Source organism: Eleginops maclovinus, chromosome 16 (assembly GCF_036324505.1).
Source record: "Eleginops maclovinus isolate JMC-PN-2008 ecotype Puerto Natales chromosome 16, JC_Emac_rtc_rv5, whole genome shotgun sequence".
Lineage (NCBI taxonomy): Eukaryota > Metazoa > Chordata > Actinopteri > Perciformes > Eleginopidae > Eleginops > Eleginops maclovinus.
Genome location: NC_086364.1, coordinates 9,590,913 through 9,614,719, shown reverse-complemented (window position 1 = coordinate 9,614,719; position 23,807 = coordinate 9,590,913). Strand labels below are relative to the sequence as shown.

The window sequence follows — 23,807 nt, the reverse complement described above, 5'->3', positions numbered from 1 at the left end:
CAACAGATGTTAAGTGGTATGCTTAAAAGACCACAAGAAAGACAAAGTCCTGTTTAGACCTGGTGTAACGCTTCGACAGGGACACTGCATGCTATGTGCTGATTTAAGTCCTAACATGCCTGACATGTATGACATAGCAATATCAAGAGTGTCACTACACACAAGATCTATTGCTGTGTAACACTGTCTGACCTTGTCTTTAAATATGCTGTGATGAGTAGTAGGCAAACTGGTCAGTCAAAAACTCCATCAAATTGAGTATTTTTTTTATTTGTGTTCTTCACTGATTCAAACTCAGGTAAAGTTGTTGAGTATTGCATTAACTTGGTGGCAGTGGCATATCAGTTGAATTTGCCAAATGGGATCATTCAGTAAGCACCATGTAGCTGAAACAGCTGAGTCATAGGAAAGAATTTCAATGTCAATTTACAAGATCTTTTCCGTGACAACACAGGGCATATCATTTCCCACATTCCTTGGCCTTCACTGAAAATAGTTTCAAGGTTTGGAGGCTCATTTTGAGTTTGAAAACTGTGACAGGGCAGGGTGCTGAGAACCACAGGATGTCATCAGCACTGTGGGAGGGTAATTTTAAAGATAGAGGGTGAAGGCAGCACACCTAAATCTCTGATAAAACATGAGGATTAAGAGCTTAAGTGGTAAGGACGTGCCAATACAGCTGTCTCTGCACTGTCTCCACGGTAATGCCAATGTTTACCCAGCTATTAATATCAAACCAGCACACGGTGCCTATCATAAAGACAAGTGAGAGTGTGGAGAGAGAGAGGGCTAGAGAGAGTGTGATAAAGAGAGAAAGATAGAGAAAGGTAGAAAGAGAGAAACAGCAAATCAGAAATAGGCAAATAATGACAGAAGAGGAATGAGAATGGCGCCATATCATAATTAAATTTGATCAAGCTTATTGTAGATTTAGGGAGCAAATTAAGAAGAGGTAGTGGAGTGCATTCAGTAAGCTCTGCACACCGACAAGGGAACAGAACGCTCTGTGTTGGAAACTAACAAACAAACATGGGGGAACATGAAAGATAAAGAGGGATTTAAAGTGGTGGGCTCAGGGGGTGGTGGACACGGTCACAATGTGTCTGTATTTATTTCATTCTTTCTAGCACTAGGGGCCCCCTAAATTTGTTTTTCATTATTGATGTTTCCCTTTAAGGTTTTTTTCTTTGGTTTTACTACTGCTGCTATTCCGTGTTTTGGTTTTAAACCCTTTTTGATGTAATGCTTTTTATCCCCAGTTCTCTCTGTTGCATCCCATTTTCTTCTGTCTACAACTCAATATCCCCAGGGAACAATAAAGTCCAATCTAATCAGTTACACAGTGTTTGACAGTGATAAACAAAGCTAAAGGTACAAAATAGTGTTGAGTTATAACTAGGTCCATGGAGCTTAGCCAGAATCCTTGTAAACCAGGTTACAATAATACTCAGTTCCCTCAGGTAAGGGTGCTATCATTACTTTTTAAGCATTGTTTGAATGACCAACCTCTCACTATCCCCCAAAGTATTTTCCAATCTCCATTAAATATAAAGACAATAAGATGCATAAAAAAGAAAACACATTTAGTGAGTTTTAGAGACGCTTTTATTAGGAAAAATATAAAGATCTAGGAAAAATATTCCAACATGATTGCAAATGAATTCACAACACCATCATTCTCAGCTTATAAAGTATGTGACCTTTGTATCAGATAGGATATAAATATCTGAAACTCAACTAACAAGAAACACAAACACATATGTACAACTGCAGCCAGAGCATTCTGTACTTTACACATAGATCAGAGACTGTCAAGAGATTGTATGAAGACCCTGTACCCCGACTACTCACCCTTCCCCATTCCCCTCTGACTATCCCTCTTTCTCATGCACGTCATTTTCCATCTGTCACTTGCTGCGTCATTGCATACCTTTATCACCTACTAGGTATGATTCATGAATCTAATGACCCCAAGAACACTTTCATTATACCTTTTCAATGCAAAACAATGGTATGCTGCATGGTCAAGGAATAGTTGGGTCACAGTAATTTCACTGAGTGATCAACAGATATGAGGCCAGCTGGCAAGCACAGGCAGAGATCAGCCCATGGAGCAGCTGAGAACACACGCCCCGCCTCTCCATCACAATGCCCTCACCACCATCTCTAATACCACTGACCACCTAATTCAGACGATGACTGGTGCTGTGCTCGCCAAGAAACACAGATAGTGCTAAAGATCTACAGCTTTTAATGAGAGATTTCACTATATATATTTTTTTCAAGCTCATTTCTAAAACACGTACCACATTGACTATTCTTTCCCAATTAGCATCCATCTCATCTTTCCCTAACATCCCCTCTTTCTCGTTTTCTTTATCAACCTCTCTGGGCCTCTATGGACAGGGAGCGCCTCAGGTCTCTGGGCCCTTTGAAGAAATCCATGGCGTTAGGCTTGACTGGGGGGAGGTCTTTTATGATCTCGTTCACACTCCTCTTGCTGGGACAGGCTCCGTCTGGGGTGGAGAAGGGCAGCAGGTCCTCTTCTGTGTGTGGAGCTCCACGTCCAAGCCTGATGCCCAGCTCTGCAGGGGTGAAGATGGGCAAGGGAAGGGATTTTCTCTTCGGCAGCAGCTGGTGCTCCCTCACCCCACTTTCCACAGTGCCCACTCTGAAGACACCAGAGGGGCAGATCTGTGTCAGTGAGCGGGCCTGCCATTGCCGGGACAGAGTCTCCCTACGAGAGTCGTCATTCATGTTCATTGTCTGCCTGTGGACATCAGAGAAAAAGTTAGAAACTGTGGGAGCACTCACAGTGATTTACTTTCTTAATAAACTATAACTGCCTTGAATATGAGATCAGTTCTACCAACTATTCCCTAGTACCTGAGCAAGAAGCAATTTATTTCTGATGGTAAAGTTTGGAATGATAGTAGGGATAGAAACTCTTCAACTCTCATTCAGTGGGAGATCAGGGGGCGTGCAAAGGTTTTCTGATCAGTCTGTGAGCTCTCACCTGTCCTGAGGGTGAGTCTTGAGACTGATACTGAGCCAGTCAGCGCTGTAGCTCTCCCTATTAGCCTTGTTCTCTTCCCGTACGCTGCAGGCCAGCTCCGCTCCCACCATCACACCGTTTTGCTTCTCAAGGACGGTACAGAAAGGCATCGTCTCTGCTGTAAGATCTGTGTCAGATGTTTCGTCTCCAACAGGTTTTGTTGATGTGTTTTCTGTGTCTGTGATGAGGTTGTTCTGCTCAGTGATGCTCCCGCTGGCTGTATCTCCTGGCTCCTGTCCTCTCTTTTTGTGATCTGTCTGGCTGGGCTTACGTCTGTCTATGACTTTTATAGATGAGCTGTTGCTATTCCTGATGCATGTTGTCACTCTACAATCAGTATGCACTGACATCCAACACCAAGTGCATCGTGTTTCATTCCCTGAGAGCTTGAAGCCCAAACTCTGAGGAGGGGTTTCGGGTAAATGAGCTGTGAATCCCCTAATTCTCAAAGTGCATGCCCAGCCTTCTCTGTAATCACTCACCCAAACACTTTCCACTTCAGCTGGGATTGCAGTGTCTCAGAGGGGAGAGTATCATCGAGACACTCTGTACCAAGATTACATAAAGATGGAGACAGACACACACAACAGGTTTAGTCTTTAGAGGAATCTTAATATACTTTGGCTTAGATAAACACAAAGCAGCAAGTGACACTGTGTTAATGTGGAAAGACAACAATGATGCAGCTGTTTTACTGTACACAAAGGTCATTTCAGACATGTAGGTTTAATATGTATGATCAGAAATACCACATCTTTCACTTAGGGATAAAAAGTGAAAAGCTCCCGAACTTTGTGGAGGGTCTCATTATATCCTGGTGGGTTTAAAATCATAATACAGTTCAGAAGGATTTTTTCTTAACAACAGCTGTGCCTTCTGATAACACCAACCCCCCCCTCATAAATACCAATACAGTGCGTTACCTCACAGTAACAGTGAGAGCTCTATCCCCAGTGATTCATTACCTTATTGACAGAGCACCACACACACACACACACCAAACATACACACACGCACACACACACACACCAAACATACACACACGCACAGTTGTCTGCTGGTATGATGTTACTACCGGTCCCTGACTCTGACTCATTCATCCACATCAGGTACTGATATCATCAAATAACAGAGATCAGGTATCACGCACGCACGCACGCACGCGCGCGCATGCACGCACGCACACACACACACACACACACACACACATGGAATATAATGATCCTAATGATAAGATAATTCACACTGACTTTAAATGTGTTTTTCATTAGCTTCACATGCAATGACAAAAGTATGCCATCTGCTTAAATCTGCGCCACATTATGACATCTAGCTGTTTCACTGCATATTTTCAAGCCTAAATGACAGCCATTCCTTTCCCCTGACTGTGAAGGCCCTGTATATGTATAATGTAACAGTTATTTTCCCTCTGCTTGTCAAGTGTGACAGTATATCCTTTCATTTCTGTCACTTCTCAGCAGGGTGACATTGCATTTGTAAACTATTGCTCAATGTCAGAGTGGGGAAAAAGAGCCAGAGCCTTCAGTCATGTTATGACACCATGGCAACCATGAGATGCCATTTCAGAAACCTAGTAAGTCACTTTGCAAGGTCCTTCAGCGTTTACATTAAACCTTTCACAATATTAAGATTCTCTACAAAAAAGATGTGTATTAACACGATTAACATATTTGTAGAAAGAAATTAAAAAATGAAACCAATTACACTTTGATTTGCTACATTTCGTCACGTTTAGTCTTATTTTGCAAATGACTCAAAATCCTATCTTTTCAGATCGACAAGATACTGAGTCAAATAAAGATAGTAAATAGAGTTTTGTAATAATTTGGGCATTGGCCTGCTGAAACTGCAAAAGGACATCACATGTCTGTCTCTTCCCTGCTGTGTGGGGTGAGTCATGCAATGCTAATGAAGCCAGGGGTGTGGAGGGTCTGTAAAGGTGAACAGTGACGAGGTGATTCCTGTCACAGGGATCACCCTCCTCTTCATCCTCAACCCTCCACCTCTACCAGACCACGACAGGACAGGAACAGCTTTGTGTTGCATAACAGCACTGCCACAGTTGCTGGGATGTGACATTTAGATGAGCTTTCACTGAGAGAGGGACTTGAGGTGGGGGATAGCGAGGGAGGAGAAGGGCAATTTTAGGATATATCCTGCCCTGTCAAGAAGTGCTGAAGTTTGTAAGTTTGAGTAAGTCAGATTGTTTTTGTGACAAAAAAAATAGATTTGAGGGGACAGAATATCCACCTACACAAGTAAGATGTGACACTGTGCTTATTTAGCTAAAAAGTAAAACTTTCTATTGGTTTATGCTCACAGTGTGTGTGTGTGTGTGTGTGTGTGTGTGTGACACAACACGCCAGCAGGCTGGTGTTCAAACATGCCATCAGCAGTGTCTCTCTTAGATAAAAACAGCAACAACAACAAGCAGCTGACGACCCAAACAACATCTTCTTCGTCCATCTTGAAAACCAGTTTGCTCCAAGTGGGATATTCAGAAAGACAGGGACCACCAGACTGGAATTTGAGGTATGTCTGTGGATCAGAGGGTAAGCCGGACATTGGTAAACAAACAGGCAACGTGAGGGTAGAGGTGCAGACCAAAGAGGACCCTTGTTTCCACTGCAAAGGAATGTTTCTCTTGTGCCAGAGTTTCAGTGGAATCAATGCTCACATGACCACTACACTGATTGCACCTTTTAATGTATTCTGTTTTTACATCTTCTTGTTATTTTGGATTATAAGGAAACTCATATTAATTGACATAGGGCACCCCCAGGGACTCAACATACCAACATACATGTGACACTGTACAGGCTTCAGGCTGGAACTTTATTTAATCATAAACTGGACATGTGATCACATGCACAAACTTTCAAATGGCTTTCACATTTTCAGTAAATTGCTGGAGGGGAAAAAACACCCCTGTGCATTACCTCAAAGTCACACAAGACACATACACAACCGATGCAAAATGTCTTACATAATGTACTTCCATCTGCTATCTTTCCAACATTTTATGAGCCAAATGCAGACTTTACAATTACACAAATATAAATTCTTGTGAAACTTAAGAAAATCTGACAGCAGTTTAGTGGGCTATTTATTCAGTGTTGTAACCGATCATGTGATTGAATAAAATGTGGGCTGATAATCATAGGACAAAATATAAAGAGGCTCTGCTAAAAGGAACGTCTCTACCCTGAAGCTTCGCAACAGCTAAACAATGAGCAAGCTAAGATCCTAATAAACACTGGTAGATGGAAAAACAAGACACGGACATGGAACACCACAGTAAAATTAACCAGAAAATCAGCAAAGCAACATAAGATTTCAACACGAGAAAGCCCACTAAGACTCGAGCTGCAAAATTGGTGAGAAACTAGAAATTGTTCAGCCTAAAACTGCCAAGAAGCAGCAAAAGACACTTGATGGTTTGAGCTATGCATTTCTGTTATCCTGGTCTTCAAGGTTGATGGCTACTGCCCCCTGCCTTGTGTCTATTATTACTGCAGCCAGTAGATCTCAAGATCTGTCACTCAAGTTTCCTTCTCCTCCGCTGTCGTCCTCACTTTCTTCTTCATTGCCTTTTCCGTTCATGGAGGCCTCTACTCTGGCCAGCAGCAGCGGCAGGTTTATAGCAAGGCCCGGCTCATCCTCTTCAGAATTATCCGTCGGAGGATAGAAGCGCTTTGCCTTAGCCAGAAAATCTTCTGCAATATCTAGATAGAGGAGACGATCCTATAAAGAGGAAAAGAAAGAGTGGTTGAGGCATTGAACCTAAATGAGATTGTTGTCAGAATATGAGTGGGGCAGTATCTTCCACTGCACCACAACCGATTTTCTCCAGCGACTATGATCTGAAGCTTCTTTTGACCCATTAAAACAATAATCAGAAAATGAATAGTACATTTGTGCAATACTGCCTTTTTCCTAAGAGATATTGTGAATGTGGGCCATGGAGTGATTTATCGTGACATTTTTCAATATGATTTAACAAGCTATTATTAATCCTGAGAGGGGGAATTCATATCTAACAAGCACTGCCTTCATGCTACAATGAACCCGGACCTTCTGCCATATCAATTGTAAACTAGTACAATGGATTACTCTCATTTACGGTCCTATAAATAGAATGACAGTAGAACAGACATTGGAAAGTTTGCTGTGGTCGTTTGACTAGTGCTAATTTATTGGCGATTGTTGTCATATGTTATTGTGACACACAATGCCCTACCTTAGTCACAGTTTTTTGGATTGGGTTACTAGAAAAAGTCTGTAGACTACCAACATTGCTAGACACCACACCCAGATTTCTGTGTGAGTGTGTCCGCAGATAGACCTACTAGGATCTTTACAATGGGTAAGGGTAAAAATAATAATGGCTGCCGCTCTGACATTCCCACTCTTGATATTATTGGGAATGTCCATTCATCAGTCAGTTTTTTTATGGTTACATTACATCAAGTTTAAATTACTTCTTTATTTGACAGCTTTACTCCTTCCCAAATGTAAAAAGATTAAGCACAGGTTCATACCGAGTTCATGCCCTGTTTTCAGAGATACATTAAAAAAAAGGCATTCAACTGATTTTATGGATCATGCAGTTAGTTGCAGTTAGACCTTCTGGACAAGACTGCAACAAGGGGTTAGGGAAAGTACATTATTGTTGTGGCCAAGAGCGCAAGGAAAGAGTAAACAGGCCTCCATTTTGGGTTATGTTATTGTTATGATGAGTGATATGTCCCGCAGCACCAAAGGGTGCTTTTTTAACCCATAATTACAGGTCAGAGCAAGGGTGCTGTGAATTCTGTTTGAAGTTAATTATCACTGCAATACCCCCAGACAAGCCCCAGCCCTCACCAGGATTAGTAGATATCTTTCTGGAGGGGGCTGCCTGCTGCTGAAGAGGGAAGTCTCAGTGTGGAGTGTATGAAGCAATTCACGTGCTGCAGGGGCGTTACGCATACGGTCATGTGAGGCTCCAGCTGACACCGTCAGCAGCGAGTCTGCCTCTGCCATGAAACCTAGAAAAAAAGACAAACCCCTGTATGGTTACTATGTACTGTAGAAGAAACAGTCTGTCCCACATCTCCTCTGCCTTGCCTTACCTAAGTTCTCCAGGATTTGCTTCCATTTGTCTCTGACTTCCCGACGAGTATCTCTCATGGCCTCAATGTCAACACTTAGTCGCCGATAGCCCTAAACAAGAAAAAGACAAAGCTTTACAAAGTAATTTCTTTGTGCCAGGTGTAATTTCTCTCATAGAAATTGAAATTGAATTGAAAATGATTTGAAATTGAGAAAAATGACATCCTCATGCTGCCCAAAGCTGAATTAAATAACTGAACATTTTATAGCACTCATTAGACTCACATGGGGATCTATTTGTACAACTGTGCATGTCTTTAATCGTTTCTTTAATCAGGTTCAGGCAAACATGATTCAAATTAAGCCTCAAATCTGTATTGTGTGTGAAGAAAAAAAAGCCATACTGTGGATCCCATGGGGGTCTTGTTTCTGGCCTGCAGCAGGCTGTAAAGCACCCGGTCATCTTTTCTCTCTGAGTGGCTGGGGTCTCCTGGCTCACTCCACAGGTTGGTCTCCTCATCACGACGCTTCTGGACTTCACGGTTAAAATACTCCAACGGATCCGGACTGTGTGGTCAGAAAACAAACAAAAGTTTCATACAGTGGTTATACATGCATAGTCAAACAGATAAGCCACTCATTGTGTTCTGACAACCCTATTTCTGGCCTTTTAAATATCTTCTTACGGTAGTAAAGGCTGCTTTTCGTCATCCTCATCGTCGTTGTCACTGGTGATGCAGCAGCAGCAGCAGAACTTCATGAAGGCAGAACCCATTTAGAGTCAATGGTTGATATTCCAGACGCACAATGGCAAAAGAACTTCTTTTGGTTTTAACTCCACAATGCATCTGTCCCTGTAGGCGCTCTGAAGGGTTTCTTTATACTTTATTCACAGCCTGTGTTACAAAAAAGATGTAAGAATAGTCAGCTGTCACCAGTTCACTATGAATAAATCGTATTAATCTGGTTTATCTCTCACAGTGAAAGCATTTCAGTATCAGAAAGATCAACAGCTCTAAAAGCAAAAAGTCACCAACTCTACCTAATTTTCAGCTTCCCATTTTCAGGGCCCAGCCGCGGCTCCTCGTTCAGCAGAGGTCCGTACTCCAGATGATAAACCAGAGCCCGTCCAGGAGGAAGCCAGCCCACGGACTGGTGCTTCTCATCAGCCTAACATGAAGGACAATGAGGCTAGTGAGACACTCGCTCTCTCATCGATGAAAAAAAAGACACACATTCACACACCCACAGCCTCAGAAGACAGTCACAACTTAATCATGTGAGCTGCTCCATCCCTTGTCCTTAGCATTGTGTTTGGCCCCGGGGACAACGCATATCGTCTTTGACAGTAGGCCTACTTACACACAGTCGTTATCCATGAATTTACCATGACTGTATTGATTTTAGGATACTTTCCCTTTATTGTATGCAGTCACCTTTAATCTGTATAAATGTGGTTGAATGAAAATCTTTGTATGGATTCATTTGAAAGGTTTCCGATTTTCACGTAAAAGGAGAATTTAGTTTCCAAAAAGTGTTTCAGATAAAGAGCAAAAGGTTTGGGGAGGCATTGTGAACACTGCGGTCTTTTTGGCAACTGTCATCCATGTAACATATGCTCAAGTCACAGGGTAAAATTGTTCATGGCAGAGTAATGGCCCCGAAGTATCCAAAGTGGGATAAAGTGTTTGTACACACACACACACTAGTGTGATAGCCAAGTCTCGTTCACCTCTAATAGAAAATAATTGATTAACAAATAGAGAAACTAAGAGGTTTATAGTACCCGCTACTTAATGAAGTCTGGAAGTTGTCGTGAGTTCATAGATTTTATTCAACATAAGACACTGGTTAAGACTCAAAAACGGTTGGTCAGTACTGATGTGATGGCCTTAAATTAACATGTTGGATGATTCATTGCTAAACACGTTCAAAAGTATTATACAAAAAGAAAAAGTACTCTAAACCGGCTCTATAAGCATACATTGATTCAACAGTATAAAATAAATGCAAAGCAAAAGAAAAGGCTGACGTTGTGTCTGTGATAAAGGCACCAAATTGTTGATACATTTAAAAGTGACTCTCTTTGGTCTCTAAAGTCATCTGAACCAATGATCAGAGGTCAGTCCTTTTTTTGTTTTATTTCTTTCTCTAAGGCGGTTAATTTTCGGTTTTGCTTGTTTGTTTTTCAGCTGGATGATAAAATAATTACAAGCCAGATTTTCACGAGTGTTGGTTCAGGCCAATGGAGAACCGATTACATAATGGAGTCATGGATCTGACGCAGACATTATTATTAACCAATAGAATCCGCCTCAGCAGAGGTCTCGCTGAGGGCCCGTGTAGTTACATAGGCAAAGAGAAATCCCCCTTTTCCAAGGTGCAGAATTTGAAACAAAGCTTCAGCCAGGGGAAACATTATCTAATTAAATAGAAGTAGAACATTATGCTCCAAGAGGTAAGAAATGAAAGCAAAACATCATTCAGTGCCACATCTCAGGTCTGATGGAGGAGAGAAAACATATTAGTACATGAGTTATAATGTTTGATGAGGAAAAGTCAGCTTATTAACATAAGGCCACGGGAGTTCATTGGCACCAAAGACAGCTCTAGTAAGTACAAAGCAGCCAAATGTACGCTCATCTTTTGTTAATGAGCTCAATAATCTATTTGCAACACAGAACAGCCTCCTGATCTGACTCTCAGTTGAGGTTGATTAAATGTAGCAGACAGATTTTTGTGCACTGGGATAGGATATCATGTCCAACTCAGAGGTTTTCAGTGACGTCTCCCTCTGGTGGGGATAGGACTGAAGGGTGACTTGTTTCCACACCTATCCCAGTGGAGAGAACAATATACTGTGAGGGATCAGTGTTAGGGCAGGTGCAGAGAAACATATGCAAGATGCTGCAGTGAAAACATGCACACAAAATAATCTAAACAAAGAAAAAATGGCTAGCAATGTGTGCAGTGATATAAGGCTCAGAGAGACAGCTGCTTCATGCTAATGCACCGCTTCTGTTGAGAGGGATATCTTCATTAATGTTTCCTTGTTTCAGTGATCCTGTCATGTCATTTTGAGGAAACAGCTCTTACTGCACTTAAAGAGACACATCAAAACATATACAGGTCCACAAAAAACCATGACCACACCAACTGCTGGAGTTTCATCTTTGAAATCGGAATAACTCTATTGTGACTGAAATGTGGTGAATGTGTGTTCACATGTCTCTCATCTCCTATGCTCAGAAGTCCAGCATTTTCAGTCACGGTGGCATGTCCCTTCAGCTCAGGGTACTGCTACGGCCACTTCTGGAGTCCACTGAAAGCAGTGACTCCTCTCAACCAGCTGGGATACAGTTACAGGTCTCTCCTGTTTTAGGTTTGGTGGAGGGAGCGGAGAGACGGCCGCAGCTCAGTGATGCGCTGGCGTAAATAGGACATGAATTCAAACATGGTGGCGGCCAGACTCTGGTGGATGAGGTAGCGGGGCAGTCGGCCCTGGCAAGACACAAAAAGTGATTTTAAACATTGAGCTGTATTTACAGTATGTACTATATATATATATATATATATATATATATATATATATATATATACATACATGTATATATACATACACATATATGTATATATACATGTATGTATGTATGTATGTGTGTGTATATATATATATATATATATATATATATATATATATACATACACATACATATGTATATATATATATATATATATATATATACACATACATATGTATATGTATATATATATATATATATATATATATACACATACATATGTATATGTATATATATATATATATACAGTGGTATGCAAAAGTTTGGGCACCCCTCTGAGATTTCATGACAATTTGCTTTTCCTTTATAATAGAAGATCACAGCAACAACATTTGTTTTCCTACAAAGATGTAGACGTTTTAGTGTTTTCCAGACCAAAATTCTTAGGGTAGCATTACATAGTTTTATTATAATAAAATAAAATGCAAAAAATGGGATGTGCAAAAGTTTGGGCACCCTTATAAATAGCATTCATTTCAACACCTGTACGGATTTATAGCTGACAGGTTGCTGCACAAAATTGCTTTGATTAGCTCATTAGACCTTCAATTACAAAGACAGGTGGAACCAATCATGAAAAAGGCTATTTAACATAGGTAATAGCTGGCTGTGCCTGGCCTAGGTTCTTTCTTAGGGAGTGGCAAGATGGGGACCTCAAAACAACTCTCCACTGACCTGAAAGCTAAGATAATCCAACATTATAAATTAGGAGAAGGGTACAAAAAATTATCTGACAGGTTTAAACTGTCTGTCTCCACAGTCAGAAACGTAGTTGTGAAATGGAAGGCCACAGGAACAGTCCGTGTGAAGGAAAGATGTGGTAGGCCGACAAAAATAGGGGAAAGGCACAGGCGAAGGATGGTGAAAATGGTCACAGAGAAGCCACAGACCACCTCCAGAGAACTACAACAACATCTGGCTGCTGATGGTGTAGTTGTTCACCGTTCCACAATCCAGCGTACTTTGCACCAGGAAGAGCTCATTGGAAGGGTGATGTGCAAAAAGCCTTTCCTGAGTGTTAATCACAAGAAGAGTCGCATGAGGTATGCAAAAGCACATCTGGACAAGCCAGAAGCATTTTGGAACAAAATACTGTGGTCAGATGAGACCAAGATTGAGTTATTTGGTCATAACATGAACAGGTATGCATGGCGAAAAAAACACACTGCATTCAATGAAAAGAACTTGTTGCCCACTGTAAAATTTGGTGGAGGATCTATCATGTTATGGGGCTGTGTGGCTAGCACAGGTACTGGAAAACTTGTTAAAGTTGAGGGCCACATGAATTCCTTACAGTACCAGGAGATTCTTGACAAGAATGTTCTAGAGTCAGTCACAAAGTTGAAGCTACGCCGGGGTTGGATTTTTCAGCAGGACAATGATCCTAAGCACCGATCAAAATCCACCAAGGAATTCATGCAGAAGCACAGGTACAATGTTCTGGAATGGCCATCCCAGTCCCCAGACCTTAACATCATTGAAAATGTATGGATTTATTTGAAGAAGGCTGTCCATGCACGGAGGCCAAGAAACCTGACTGAACTGGAGACGTTTTGTGTGGAAGAATGGGCCAAAATACCACCTGCCAGGCTTAAGGGACTTGTCTGTGGCTACAGGAGGCGTCTACAGGCCGTTATTGCAGCAAAAGGAGGCAATACTAAATATTAATGGAATTATTTCTTAGGGGTGCCCAAATTTATGCACATGCCTATTTTTGTTTGAATGCACATAAACATGTTTCTGTTTGACCAATAAAAGTTATTTCACTACTGAGATGTTTCTGTTACCATAAGGTATAACATATGTTAAAATGAAGTTGCTGCTTCAAAAGCTCAGCAAGTGACAAACTGATGCAGTGGTTTTCCTAAGGGGTGCCCAAACTTTTGCATACCACTGTATATATATATATATATATATATATATACACATACATGTATATATATATATATATATATATATATACACACACACACACACATACATATGTATATATATACACATACATATGTATGTGTATGTATATATATATATATATATATATATATACATACACATACATATGTATATATATATATATACACACATATATATATACATACATACATACATACTGTATATACTGCTCTGGAAAAAATAAAGAGACTACTCCAGATTTTTGTTTGAATCTGGAGTGGTCTGAACAAATGGCAGCCATTTCATTTCAGTGTGTGTTTAATTCAAACACAGAATTGTTGTTTTACTCAAACACGTACCTTTAAAAAGTAAATATAGAGAAACTGACGATGCTGCATTGATCTCTTAATTATTTTCAGAGCTGTATGATTTGAACGTATGTATTTTCTAAAGCATCTTAAATGATCACCCATTGTCATGGCTCTATGGATGGCCGCTTGATGGCACACCTCTGTTCCTTATTAAAATATCTCAACCGTATTAATGGATTGCTATTCAATTATGTACAGACACTCATGGTTCCCACAGATAAAGGACTTGTCTCAGGCCTCTGTCAGGTCAAATATCAATTTGTTTGGTCACAGTCCCATCAGCTGTTCAGCAGAACCATTTTTTTTGTCTCAGTAGTGCTATACAGATATCTCTAAGCTTTATTTGTTATGTAGAAATTTCAATCTTAAAAAACACTCAAATGCTCCACTATTTTTATTCTTGTTTTTCATGTTATTTTTAAAGCTGGGATTTCTGCACGGTTACAGATGGATTAGGCTACAATAATAGTATTAGTGCCATACTTTTGGTAGACTTAGATTCCAGTATTGGCTGTTTTTCACTTGATCAAAACATTTCCTATGACTCTAGTGTTGTAAAGTCCAGAGGTAAAAAATGATCGAAAGAAATATTCAGCTTCACTCCATATTTGTGGGTTTTAAACTTCCAAAAATAAAACAATGTTGGCTCTCATGCTTTTTACATTTTTTAAGGTTGAGGAGATCATAGAGGAAATTTGAAGCTTTACTAAGAACACCTAAATTCAAGGTTCAAATAAAACAACAAGACATCGGGTACAGCCCTTTGTCTGAGTGTGTCTGTATTTCAAATGTGTATCCTCTTTTTATATATATATAAATATGTATATACACACAGCCGCGGAAAAAATTAAGAGACCACTTCAGCTTTATCAGTTTCTCTTGTTTTATTATTTATAGACACGTCTTTTGAGCTCAATTATTATTATTTTGTTTTATTGTATTCTATAAACTACTGGCATTTTTTCTCTGTGTTTGGAATTCAACACACTGGAATGGCTGCCATACATGTAGAGATAATTCTTTCCGCGGCTGTATATATATATATATATATATATATATATATATATATATATATATATATATATATATTCCAGTGTACAGTGTCTTCTCACCTTCAAGTCTGTGTTGAGGACCCAGATGAAGGTGCACACGGACGGGTTGCTGCTGGATTTTAGGACCACAAATCCTCCAGGACCGTTCTCCCCCCTGAACCGGACAATCAAAACACAGAGTGGACAGGAGAGTTAGAGAACAAACAGAAAAACAACTGCACTTTTGTCAAATCGATAAGATGTTCACGGTCTGACCTGACGTAGCGGCCGATTGGAGGTTTGGCGTCGTGGTCAGTTGCCATGCCAGCAGACAGGTAGCAGTCTCGTTTGCGCTCCACCCGTCGCACGTTAACAAAGTCCCTGAAGCAAGAGAAATCAGTCAATCAATTTATGTCAGACCTGCTGTTGCAAAATAAGACAAAGAGACAGAAAGTAGAAAGAAGAGATGTCAGGATAGAGAGGCCTGCTGCACGCTGCTGATGTACCTCGCAGACACCACTCCCCCTGCTGCTCCTGAGGAGACATCATATGATACCAGAGTGTTGTCATCAACCCTCTGAAGGATCTGAGGAGAGCCAGAAACCACTGTTAGAGTTTGGCAACACACAAAGAAAAATGTTCGAAGCCAGATTGACTTTATTATCCCACACAGGGAAAGGAAACACAATAAGGCTAAAACTTCAATCAATAGGAGCTGCAACCAGCCCTTTTTTTATTATCGATTTATCACCCAATTCTTTTCTAGATTAATTGTTTGGTCTATAAAGTGTTTAAATGTAGTCAGTACAAAGCCAATAACATGTATTTTTAAATGATAAAGCAGAGAAAAACCCACAAGTTTTCCAAATTTGAGAGGCCGCAAAAAACGTTTTCTGCCGTTATGTGGATGAAAATTCTTTCAGTCATTTTTTAATTCTCAAAATAGTTCGTGATTATTCAATCACCTAATTGTTGTAGCTCTAAATCACATTTTAAAAAATGGTCAGATCGAAGGAGAAAAATGTCACCTGGCAGGAAGAAATAGTTTTGTTCCACTGGACCATCTTCTCTGGTTGCAGGATCACCTCCTGATACACCAGCTCCGCAGTGCACTGCATAAGGGCCTGAGCAAAACAAAAACACACATAAACATTTCAAAATGCAGTTTTTCCAACTTGTTTTATGGTGGGATAGTATTTCTTTCACCGTATCGCACTATTTTACCGTGTCACTTTTCCTGACAGTGGAGTGACTGCACTACACTGAGAGGTGACTCTTAACAAAGAGAAACTGAACTCACATGCCTTATTCAAACAGAATTGTTTTTTAATGTAGTTCTGTGTGTTTTTAAATGGATAAATGTAAATGTGTTTGTGAACCGCTAACCAAAGAGAATTTTCTATCATTATGAAACATTAAAGAAACGCTTTTTAAATCTTGAAGACAAAGCCTGGGTATTATGCTCTTCTTATGCCCCTTTTCCACTAAACCGGATCCGCTTCAAGATCCAATCTTTTGCTTTTCGGTTGCTTTTCTGGTTCTAGCCTGTAGCACCCCTTGTGTTTCCACCGCTCAGAGGCCGGGTGGAGCTAAAGTGGAGCTGCGTCATTGCCTCATCGTTTGCGTCATGACGTAACGGTTTACGTGCCCTCTTATGACTGATTCATATTCACTGTCTGACTGTCACAAGCAGCTGATGCATAGCCCCTCTCCTCATAAGTGAATGTGTTTCAGTCTGAATTGAAGCGGTTTGGCATTCAACGCTGTTATGAAAGTGTCTCTGGCATAAGACAGGTGATGTTAGCATAGCAAGCGAGGCTACTCTGACGATCTCGACTACTCTGCTATCCTATTGTAGCAGAAGCTGTTTTTGTACAGGCTTATTTTACCGGCGTAGTTTTCGTTATGATTTTACTTCTGATGGCAACCTGTGTAGCCCGTGTATTGATTCCATCCGATAGCTGCAATAATACAAAACAACAGGAGAACGTCTGCCTGCTCTTCACAATGACCAATAACACTGAACGGATGGTGATTAAAGTAGGGTAACATAAACAGCATCAAACTAATCCTGGTTAGTGTTGCCTGACTTTATAAAGTGTGTTTTTTATAAGTGTGTGCTCGCGTTCTAGTCACTTTGCTCAGCGCTACTGCTTGTTACATGTCGTACTCGCTGTACTCGCCATGAACTGTTATTGCTCAGGTTAATCTCCCCCCTCCGAAGTAAGCGTAAGTATTTGGTTCTTGGATCTTGCCGGGCAGAGAGATCTGTTTTTTTGGCGCTTAAAGCCGGCGCCACTGCGGTGGAAACACGAAAAACCAGATCTTTATCGGCTCCAGCTCGGTGGAAAAGCGGCATTAGTGTCTATCTTAAGATCTGTTTTCACACACGCACGCGAGCGAAACAGCCGCAGGAAGTCTCTTTAATATCGGCTCTCATTTTATACCACATTAGCAACAAGTGAATCCACCAGCGTGTCCTAGAAATTGTGAACGCTGTACAGATATACAGCATGGCTTCACTGTGACACAATACAGAATCTACATGAGGCTCAATATGGCGATCAACAGCTTAGAAATCTTTATAATTCGGGTTGTGACAACATAGGATTTTTTGAGAATAGCACGTTTTATCGTGGTGGATTTTGTAATTGACAGTATAATCATGAATATCCTCACATGAGTGACTTGCAAAACCCTATCTTTTATTTGGATGCAAAACTAATATTTGTTTCTTACCATTTAAAGACTCCTAAGCGTATTCTGATTCAGTTGAATGAAAAGTGTCCTATTATCCCAAGCCCATAGGTAATACTTGACAAACGCCTAACAATCACATTATCATGGGTCTAAAAATAATTGATTTGGATAACTATTGGGGGGTTCAATTAGTTTTATAATGGATGGACACAGTGCTGCTTTACCTTCAGAATGAAAGTCTTTCCATGGAATGGAATCTCCAGAGTATAGACGGAGTCTCCCATGTCCTGAAACAGAACAAAATACTGTTAGATAAACGGAAATGATAGGGAAAGCAGTATGGTATCGAGCCAAACGAAAGCGGTAAGATGATATCATGTCAGTGCCTCAGATTCATTTTTGCACTGCAGCGTTGAATGTTACCACAACCAAACTGGAATAGGAGACACTTCTCTATTGGATAAATTAAAAGCCAAGTTATACACTCACATTGTTTTTTTCAAACTTCCAGTTCTCCTCCTGGGCTAGGATCTGTTCTAGCACAGACATGGCCTCACGACCCTGTCTCACATACTCCTTTTCCTGGAGGAAAAGAACAGAAAACCAATGAGTCATGATCACACGAGGAGTATGCAGCCTTCTCCGACTGATGCGGGTACCTGTGCAGTGACAGCTCTGCGTCCAAGACCCTCCTCGTCCAGATCCTCCTCAGAGCCTGTTCAGAGGCAAAATGCTAATTATAAATGGATAAAAAACCCACAGCAGACGGAAAAGACCGCACTTGTCTATATTTAAGAGGGCTACAACACCTTTTCAAAAAAAAAATCAACTCAAATTCATGCACTAACAGCGCAGTTTAAGACACAGATCAGGCTCATAGCATGAACTTCATTTAATTTGCTTCAGGGTCTGCATCGGGCCATACTGTATGGACGTCCCGCAGGTCTTTAAAAAAAGCAGTCTTTGTATGTCCTTGGTAAGACAAGAGTCCTGGAATTTACATTTTTCCAGGCTTAGCAGGTGGTGCCTGAAACAACGAGGCAACTCTGGGAGACATATGCAGCCAGAGGACTGCTGACTATTAAAATTAAAGATATTTTAAAATAAATTCTATTTCTATTCTTGTACAAAAGGAAATCAAAGTTTAATAACGTTTATGGCCTTGGTATTTTCTCCTCAAACTCACAGACTTTTAAAGACCAGTGGAAACCATGGTTTGCACAATAACCGCTCTACATAGCAGCGCAGACATCACCTGCGATGGACTCAGGCGGAGAGTAGAACTGTCCGTCTGAAACAGCGCGGGGGTAGATCATGGGCGCTCGCTCGCAGGCTGCGTTCACCGCTGCCAGGTAGGCTGATGTCAAAGGAGGAACATTTTTTTTTTAAAAAGGAGAAAACCAGTTTTGTGGAGTCGTGTTCAAACCTGTGAGGAATCTTTATCTCACCTCTCTCATCCTCAGCCTCCTGAGTGAGCACCTTGAAGTCAAGGAACCAGGTCTCCAGCCAGGCCACCACGAAAGATGTGATGGGTATCACGTAGCCAAAGGCATTCTGGGATAGGAGCTGTGTAGAGATAGAAACCAATACCGTCCTCAAGCGTCAGGGTATTAACAGTCAAAACATATGGCATACAAAAGGGGACTCACTTTAACTTTTGCTCCTGTTTTTTTTCTTTTTACGATTGAAGTTCAAGTACAGATCCCATCAGTCTTTAATTAGCAATTCAAGAGTTTATCTTAGTGCCATTTTGTAAACAAACTGACAATTAAAAGGGTTAAAGTCTGGAAATGTATCAATATTTGACAATAGAACTTCAGACTATGAAAAAAAAATCAACAAATTCCGCCATTTAGAATACCCACAGTGATAGGTGCATTTCCTCACCTTAAAAAGCCAAAATGATATATAGAAAAAACTAAAACAAACCAAAACTAATTTACCAGTCTGAAGTCGGTAACAAAAATGTATTGTGTAAGATATTAAATAACCAATTATATTTCATTTGATGGCAGATTTCTTAATCATAAATACTCCAATCACCTCATTTTCTGGTCAGCAGGCAGATTATTGCAGTTAAAGGAGAAGTGAAAAGGTTTCTGTGGCTTCAGCTGACTGCTTGCATGACACACATACACACAAGCTTGAAAAGGAGGGGACACTCACACTAGACACGATGACCTTAACAACTAGGAAGACGCTGGTCACTAAGGTGGTAACCTGTGGAGGAAGGAGGAATACGTTCTGAGTTAGAATCAATGTCCAGATCTGCTAATGACAGAGATAGTCCACAATCTCATCAGTGTGTGTTTCACTGCGGCTCACTTACCGCAATAACCCACCAATGCCTCAACCGAAAAGCAGCATAGCCCACTTGCAAACACAGGAAACGAAACACAGCGAGAAGCTGAGACAAGGAGGAAGGAACAAAAATAGAAATAAGTTACAGAAGTAGCTTTGGTTTTATTCTAGATCAAAATTAACTTGAATGTACAAAGACTTGGATTGACCCACTTACAAAGATATCAAAGAAGGAATCCCTATAGTTATAAAGGACGACCTCATTTTTTAACCTGTCCCAGATTGAACTGGAGATCTGCAAAAACAAAGAGCAGAATCCAAATTTGAGTTTTACCCATCACAAGTCTCTAAAGTTTCTGTCTATGGAGCCCACATTAAGACTCACATTCAGCTCTATAATCCACAGAAGGGAGATGAAGAGCAAATCGAATGTCACGAAGAGGCAGAAGGTGCGGCGTACATCGGAGATGGTCTTGCGCTCTGTGGGGGTTACCAACAGGTACGGGGAAGGGAGGGACAGTGACGTAGAGTAGGAAGCATTCAGGGAGGCGATGGCAGGGAGGCTGCCCCCGAGCTCCCCATAGTCTCCACCCGGCATTCCTGCGGTGACACAGGAAACTCACCCTGCAACAACGGAGATAAGGGCAAACCAAAAAAAGGGGAGAATGTGAATAAAAGAGGGCGTTTCAAAGTCGAGTATGAAAGTAGTTAAAACTGCTTCATTTCCCCTGTGTGCTACAGCAGCTTCCAAATAATAAAACATGTTTTTTGATAAGGAGTTCTGATAACATTTATATACTTGTCATTAAGATTAAGATCACAGGGTTGCATTTCTCTTGTATTCAGCTGGGCAACATCTTAATGAAAATGCATGGTGAATAAACTATGTTGCAATAGAAAATTATTATGCCACGTTTTATTTTTGAAAGATATACTGGTAGGTGAATGGTATGTGTGTTTGAAAAACTATTGATAACAGCAGGGAAGGCAGCAGAGTACCAGTGTCTGCTTCCTTCACTATTTTCGCTGCCATGCGTGCAGTCTCATGACTTTCCTCATCTGACTTCAGGCCATTTTATCAGATTTAATATCCAAAAAGAAACACGATCCACGTTATTTTTAGATGCTGATTTAAATACATATTTTGATGATGAAAACCTTTTTTCCATGTTTATTGATTCATTGTCCAGCTAGATGAGATTAAGATAACCAGCTTAAGGTGTTGATGTTAGCTTATCAACTCTCTACATGAAGACCCATAGTTTGTTTTGCCCTCAACAGTCCTCAAGCAATCTTACAGTTAAGAAAATATTTCTTCATGCTGCAAAAAAAAACTACATGACAACCTGGATTACACTGAATATGTTATTTTATCTGTTTAGTAACTTTATGTGCTTCTAGATTTGAAAGGTGGTCCATGCTACAGGATACTATATTCAGTAAAGCAAACAATGCACCTTTTAAAACGGAAACTGCCAGTGTTTTATAGTATGCTATTGGAGCATTTATTTGAGGCTGCTGTTTGCACTTACTGCTTGATTTTAGTCACAATGGTTGTAAAAGGGAAGGCGTCTGTTTAAACGCAGTTAACCCAGTGTATCAAGATCAGTCGATACCGAGCAAGTTTCAATTGTCTACTCTAGACAATAAACTTGATGTTTCCAAGCATCATGTGAGATCTCCGGTTTATATCTATTTACTTCAAAAATATTGAATCCATCAGCAGTGGACAGGACGCTTTCAAATCTTCAAAACTCTGATAAAATGTTGTTTTTCCCTCAAGCTTTCACTTTGTGCTAAAAAACTACAAACTGTCTGACAGTGCTTCAGTATCTGTCAGGTGAGCTAAGCTAACCTACCCATGTCAACAAACGGTACCAATAACACAAGACAGGGTACAGTAATAACCAGTTTCTCAGATACACACTTATGGTTAACCATTGCAAACAAAAGGTTATACACCGAATGAAGTTTAGCTAGCTAACAGCTGAGCTAAGCTATCACGGTTAGCTTAACACCGGCTAACTTACCTTCGTTTCTAAGCAAGTTACTCTCATTTGCTAACTGTTACCCCATGAAGAATCATGTCACACACACATCATGTCTTTAGTGAACAACTACAGAAAGCAACGCTATGAAACAAGGAAATAAAGTGAACATTATTGGGCCTTTCATTATTTCATATAACTAAGTATGTAACGAATTAAACTTACTTGATTTACCGTATCATCATCGCCTAACGTTCCCAGTTCTTCCGGGCTGATTTATCAAAGATGAAATCGCGCCGCAAGAGGAATCACTTCCTCGCTGCTAGCTCCAAAGCGCTGGAAATCTAGTGACGGAACTATGTCTGCTTTAAATTAATTTTGGGAGCAAGATATAATTCAGCAATAAGAATCCGTGTATCATTCGTTCATTTGTTTTTCCGATTTCAAAACCAAAACCAGAAATCGGATTACGGTTCGTTTTCTCGTTTTTCCGATTTCAAAACCAAAACCAGAAATCGGATTACGGTTCGTTTTCTCGTTTTTCCGATTTCAAAACCAAAACCAGAAATCGGATTACGGTTCGTTTTCTCGTTTTTTCGATTATGCACCCCCAAAAATGGAAAATGAAACAATCGGATAACAAATGAACGAATGATACACGGATTCTTGCGCAGGGCTGGCAGGGCTCGTTTGGTTGTCAGGGAAACCAAACAATCGCGAGCCACAGGGTAAAAGATCATCGGTGCCTACTGTATGAAGCAGCTTGTAACATGGGGGTTTTGAGCATTTGATCTAAATAAATACGTCATATGTTTAATCCTTACTTTAGCAATCTCCATCGTAGCCTATTCGCGTAGGTCTGTCATTGTTATGTGCATTGTTGTTGTTGGCTGATATCAGGCTAGCTTACTATGAAAAACCCATGAAAGTCCATATAGGCATACAAGAGTAGACCTAGGAAATCACCTTATCACCACTGTTGGGCAAGTTACTCAAAAACTGTAAAGCAGCCTACTGATCAGGCCTACCCAATAGGCATAGGCCTACTGTCTTTTCAACCCTTACACTACCATAGGCCTATTACTATTTAAAATGTAGGCCTAAGGCATTACTTTTGCATTACTTAAGTAACTTTAACAGACTAAAAAAATTGCAGGTTCAGGAATAGCTTTCTGACCCACCACACTGAACACCATTAAAATCCAGGTTACAGTAAAACGTATTGTAACTTAAGTTACTAGCATTGTAACTAGTATATATTACAGTTCCCCCCTCTGCAATGCCTTACATTAGTTACAGGAAATAAATAAATAATGCATTACAGTAATTACATACTTTTGTAATGCTTTATTCCCAACACTGCTTATCACGTGGGTGATATCAACAAAATACAACAATACGATAAGATAGATAAATAAACTTTATTGTCCGTTAAGAAAGCTTTCTGCTGAGGAGTTCTTGTAGTTGGTGGTAGTAGATTGAATCTCCTGTCTGGTGGGAGTTGATGAAGGGGATGAGAGGGTCCTCTATCATAAATCTTAATTCTTATGGTAGTCAGCGTAGAGAAGCTTAAGCAGGAGTGATGTCATAGACTGCAGAGAAAAATGTTGAGGAATAAAGATGAAGTCTTGGAGAACTGTGGCCTATCCAATGGAACTTGAAGGACACTGTCCGGTGGGATAACAAAGTAAGACTCTTCGGAAACAGACGCAAGAGAAGCAGATCCCAAATCAGGAACATCACATTGCTGTGGAAGAAGACAGAAAAAAACC

At 40.4% G+C, this 23,807-nt stretch overlaps 3 protein-coding genes and 1 long non-coding RNA gene across 8 annotated transcripts; 1 reads left to right on the top strand and 3 right to left on the bottom strand.

Moving 5' to 3' along the window:
• Nucleotides 1-1,582: 1,582 nt before the first annotated feature.
• tcap (titin-cap (telethonin)) lies at nucleotides 1,583-3,357 on the bottom strand. Of its 2 annotated transcripts, none has more exons than XM_063904887.1 (2): nucleotides 2,887-3,357; nucleotides 1,583-2,770 (listed from the first exon to the last, which is right to left on the bottom strand). In XM_063904887.1, exons 1-2 carry the CDS (start codon nucleotides 2,958-2,960, stop codon nucleotides 2,380-2,382), a joined length of 465 nt encoding a protein of 154 aa, XP_063760957.1. In that variant the 5' UTR covers nucleotides 2,961-3,357; the 3' UTR covers nucleotides 1,583-2,379. The 2 variants fall into 2 exon arrangements, with proteins under 2 accessions (XP_063760957.1, XP_063760956.1); XM_063904886.1 differs by having other exon boundaries at nucleotides 3,017-3,333.
• Nucleotides 3,358-5,087: 1,730 nt separating this feature from the next.
• Nucleotides 5,088-9,650, top strand: LOC134878021 (uncharacterized). 2 transcript variants are annotated; one of them, XR_010167643.1, is made up of 3 exons: nucleotides 5,088-5,334; nucleotides 5,446-5,608; nucleotides 9,238-9,650. It is a non-coding gene; the product is annotated as an uncharacterized LOC134878021 (long non-coding RNA). The 2 variants fall into 2 exon arrangements; XR_010167642.1 differs by having other exon boundaries at nucleotides 5,443-5,608.
• mreg (melanoregulin) lies at nucleotides 5,893-9,853 on the bottom strand. Its single transcript, XM_063903771.1, has 6 exons — nucleotides 9,213-9,853; nucleotides 8,857-9,066; nucleotides 8,575-8,737; nucleotides 8,191-8,281; nucleotides 7,943-8,106; nucleotides 5,893-6,820 (listed from the first exon to the last, which is right to left on the bottom strand). The coding sequence occupies exons 2-6, from the start codon at nucleotides 8,943-8,945 to the stop codon at nucleotides 6,605-6,607; spliced, it is 723 nt and encodes a 240-aa protein (XP_063759841.1). The 5' UTR covers nucleotides 8,946-9,066; nucleotides 9,213-9,853; the 3' UTR covers nucleotides 5,893-6,604.
• A 133-nt stretch (nucleotides 9,854-9,986) lies between these two features.
• Nucleotides 9,987-22,437, bottom strand: stard3 (StAR related lipid transfer domain containing 3). Of its 3 annotated transcripts, none has more exons than XM_063903767.1 (15): nucleotides 22,261-22,433; nucleotides 20,433-20,671; nucleotides 20,265-20,342; nucleotides 20,076-20,153; nucleotides 19,913-19,966; nucleotides 19,195-19,312; nucleotides 19,002-19,103; nucleotides 18,406-18,461; nucleotides 18,236-18,328; nucleotides 17,971-18,033; nucleotides 16,075-16,170; nucleotides 15,553-15,632; nucleotides 15,323-15,427; nucleotides 15,128-15,221; nucleotides 9,987-11,671 (listed from the first exon to the last, which is right to left on the bottom strand). In XM_063903767.1, exons 2-15 carry the CDS (start codon nucleotides 20,643-20,645, stop codon nucleotides 11,549-11,551), a joined length of 1,353 nt encoding a protein of 450 aa, XP_063759837.1. In that variant the 5' UTR covers nucleotides 20,646-20,671; nucleotides 22,261-22,433; the 3' UTR covers nucleotides 9,987-11,548. The 3 variants fall into 3 exon arrangements, with proteins under 3 accessions (XP_063759837.1, XP_063759838.1, XP_063759839.1); XM_063903768.1 differs by lacking the exon at nucleotides 22,261-22,433 and adding an exon at nucleotides 22,078-22,242; XM_063903769.1 differs by lacking the exon at nucleotides 9,987-11,671 and adding an exon at nucleotides 12,012-12,762 and having other exon boundaries at nucleotides 22,261-22,437.
• Between the last annotated feature and the right edge of the window lie 1,370 nt (nucleotides 22,438-23,807).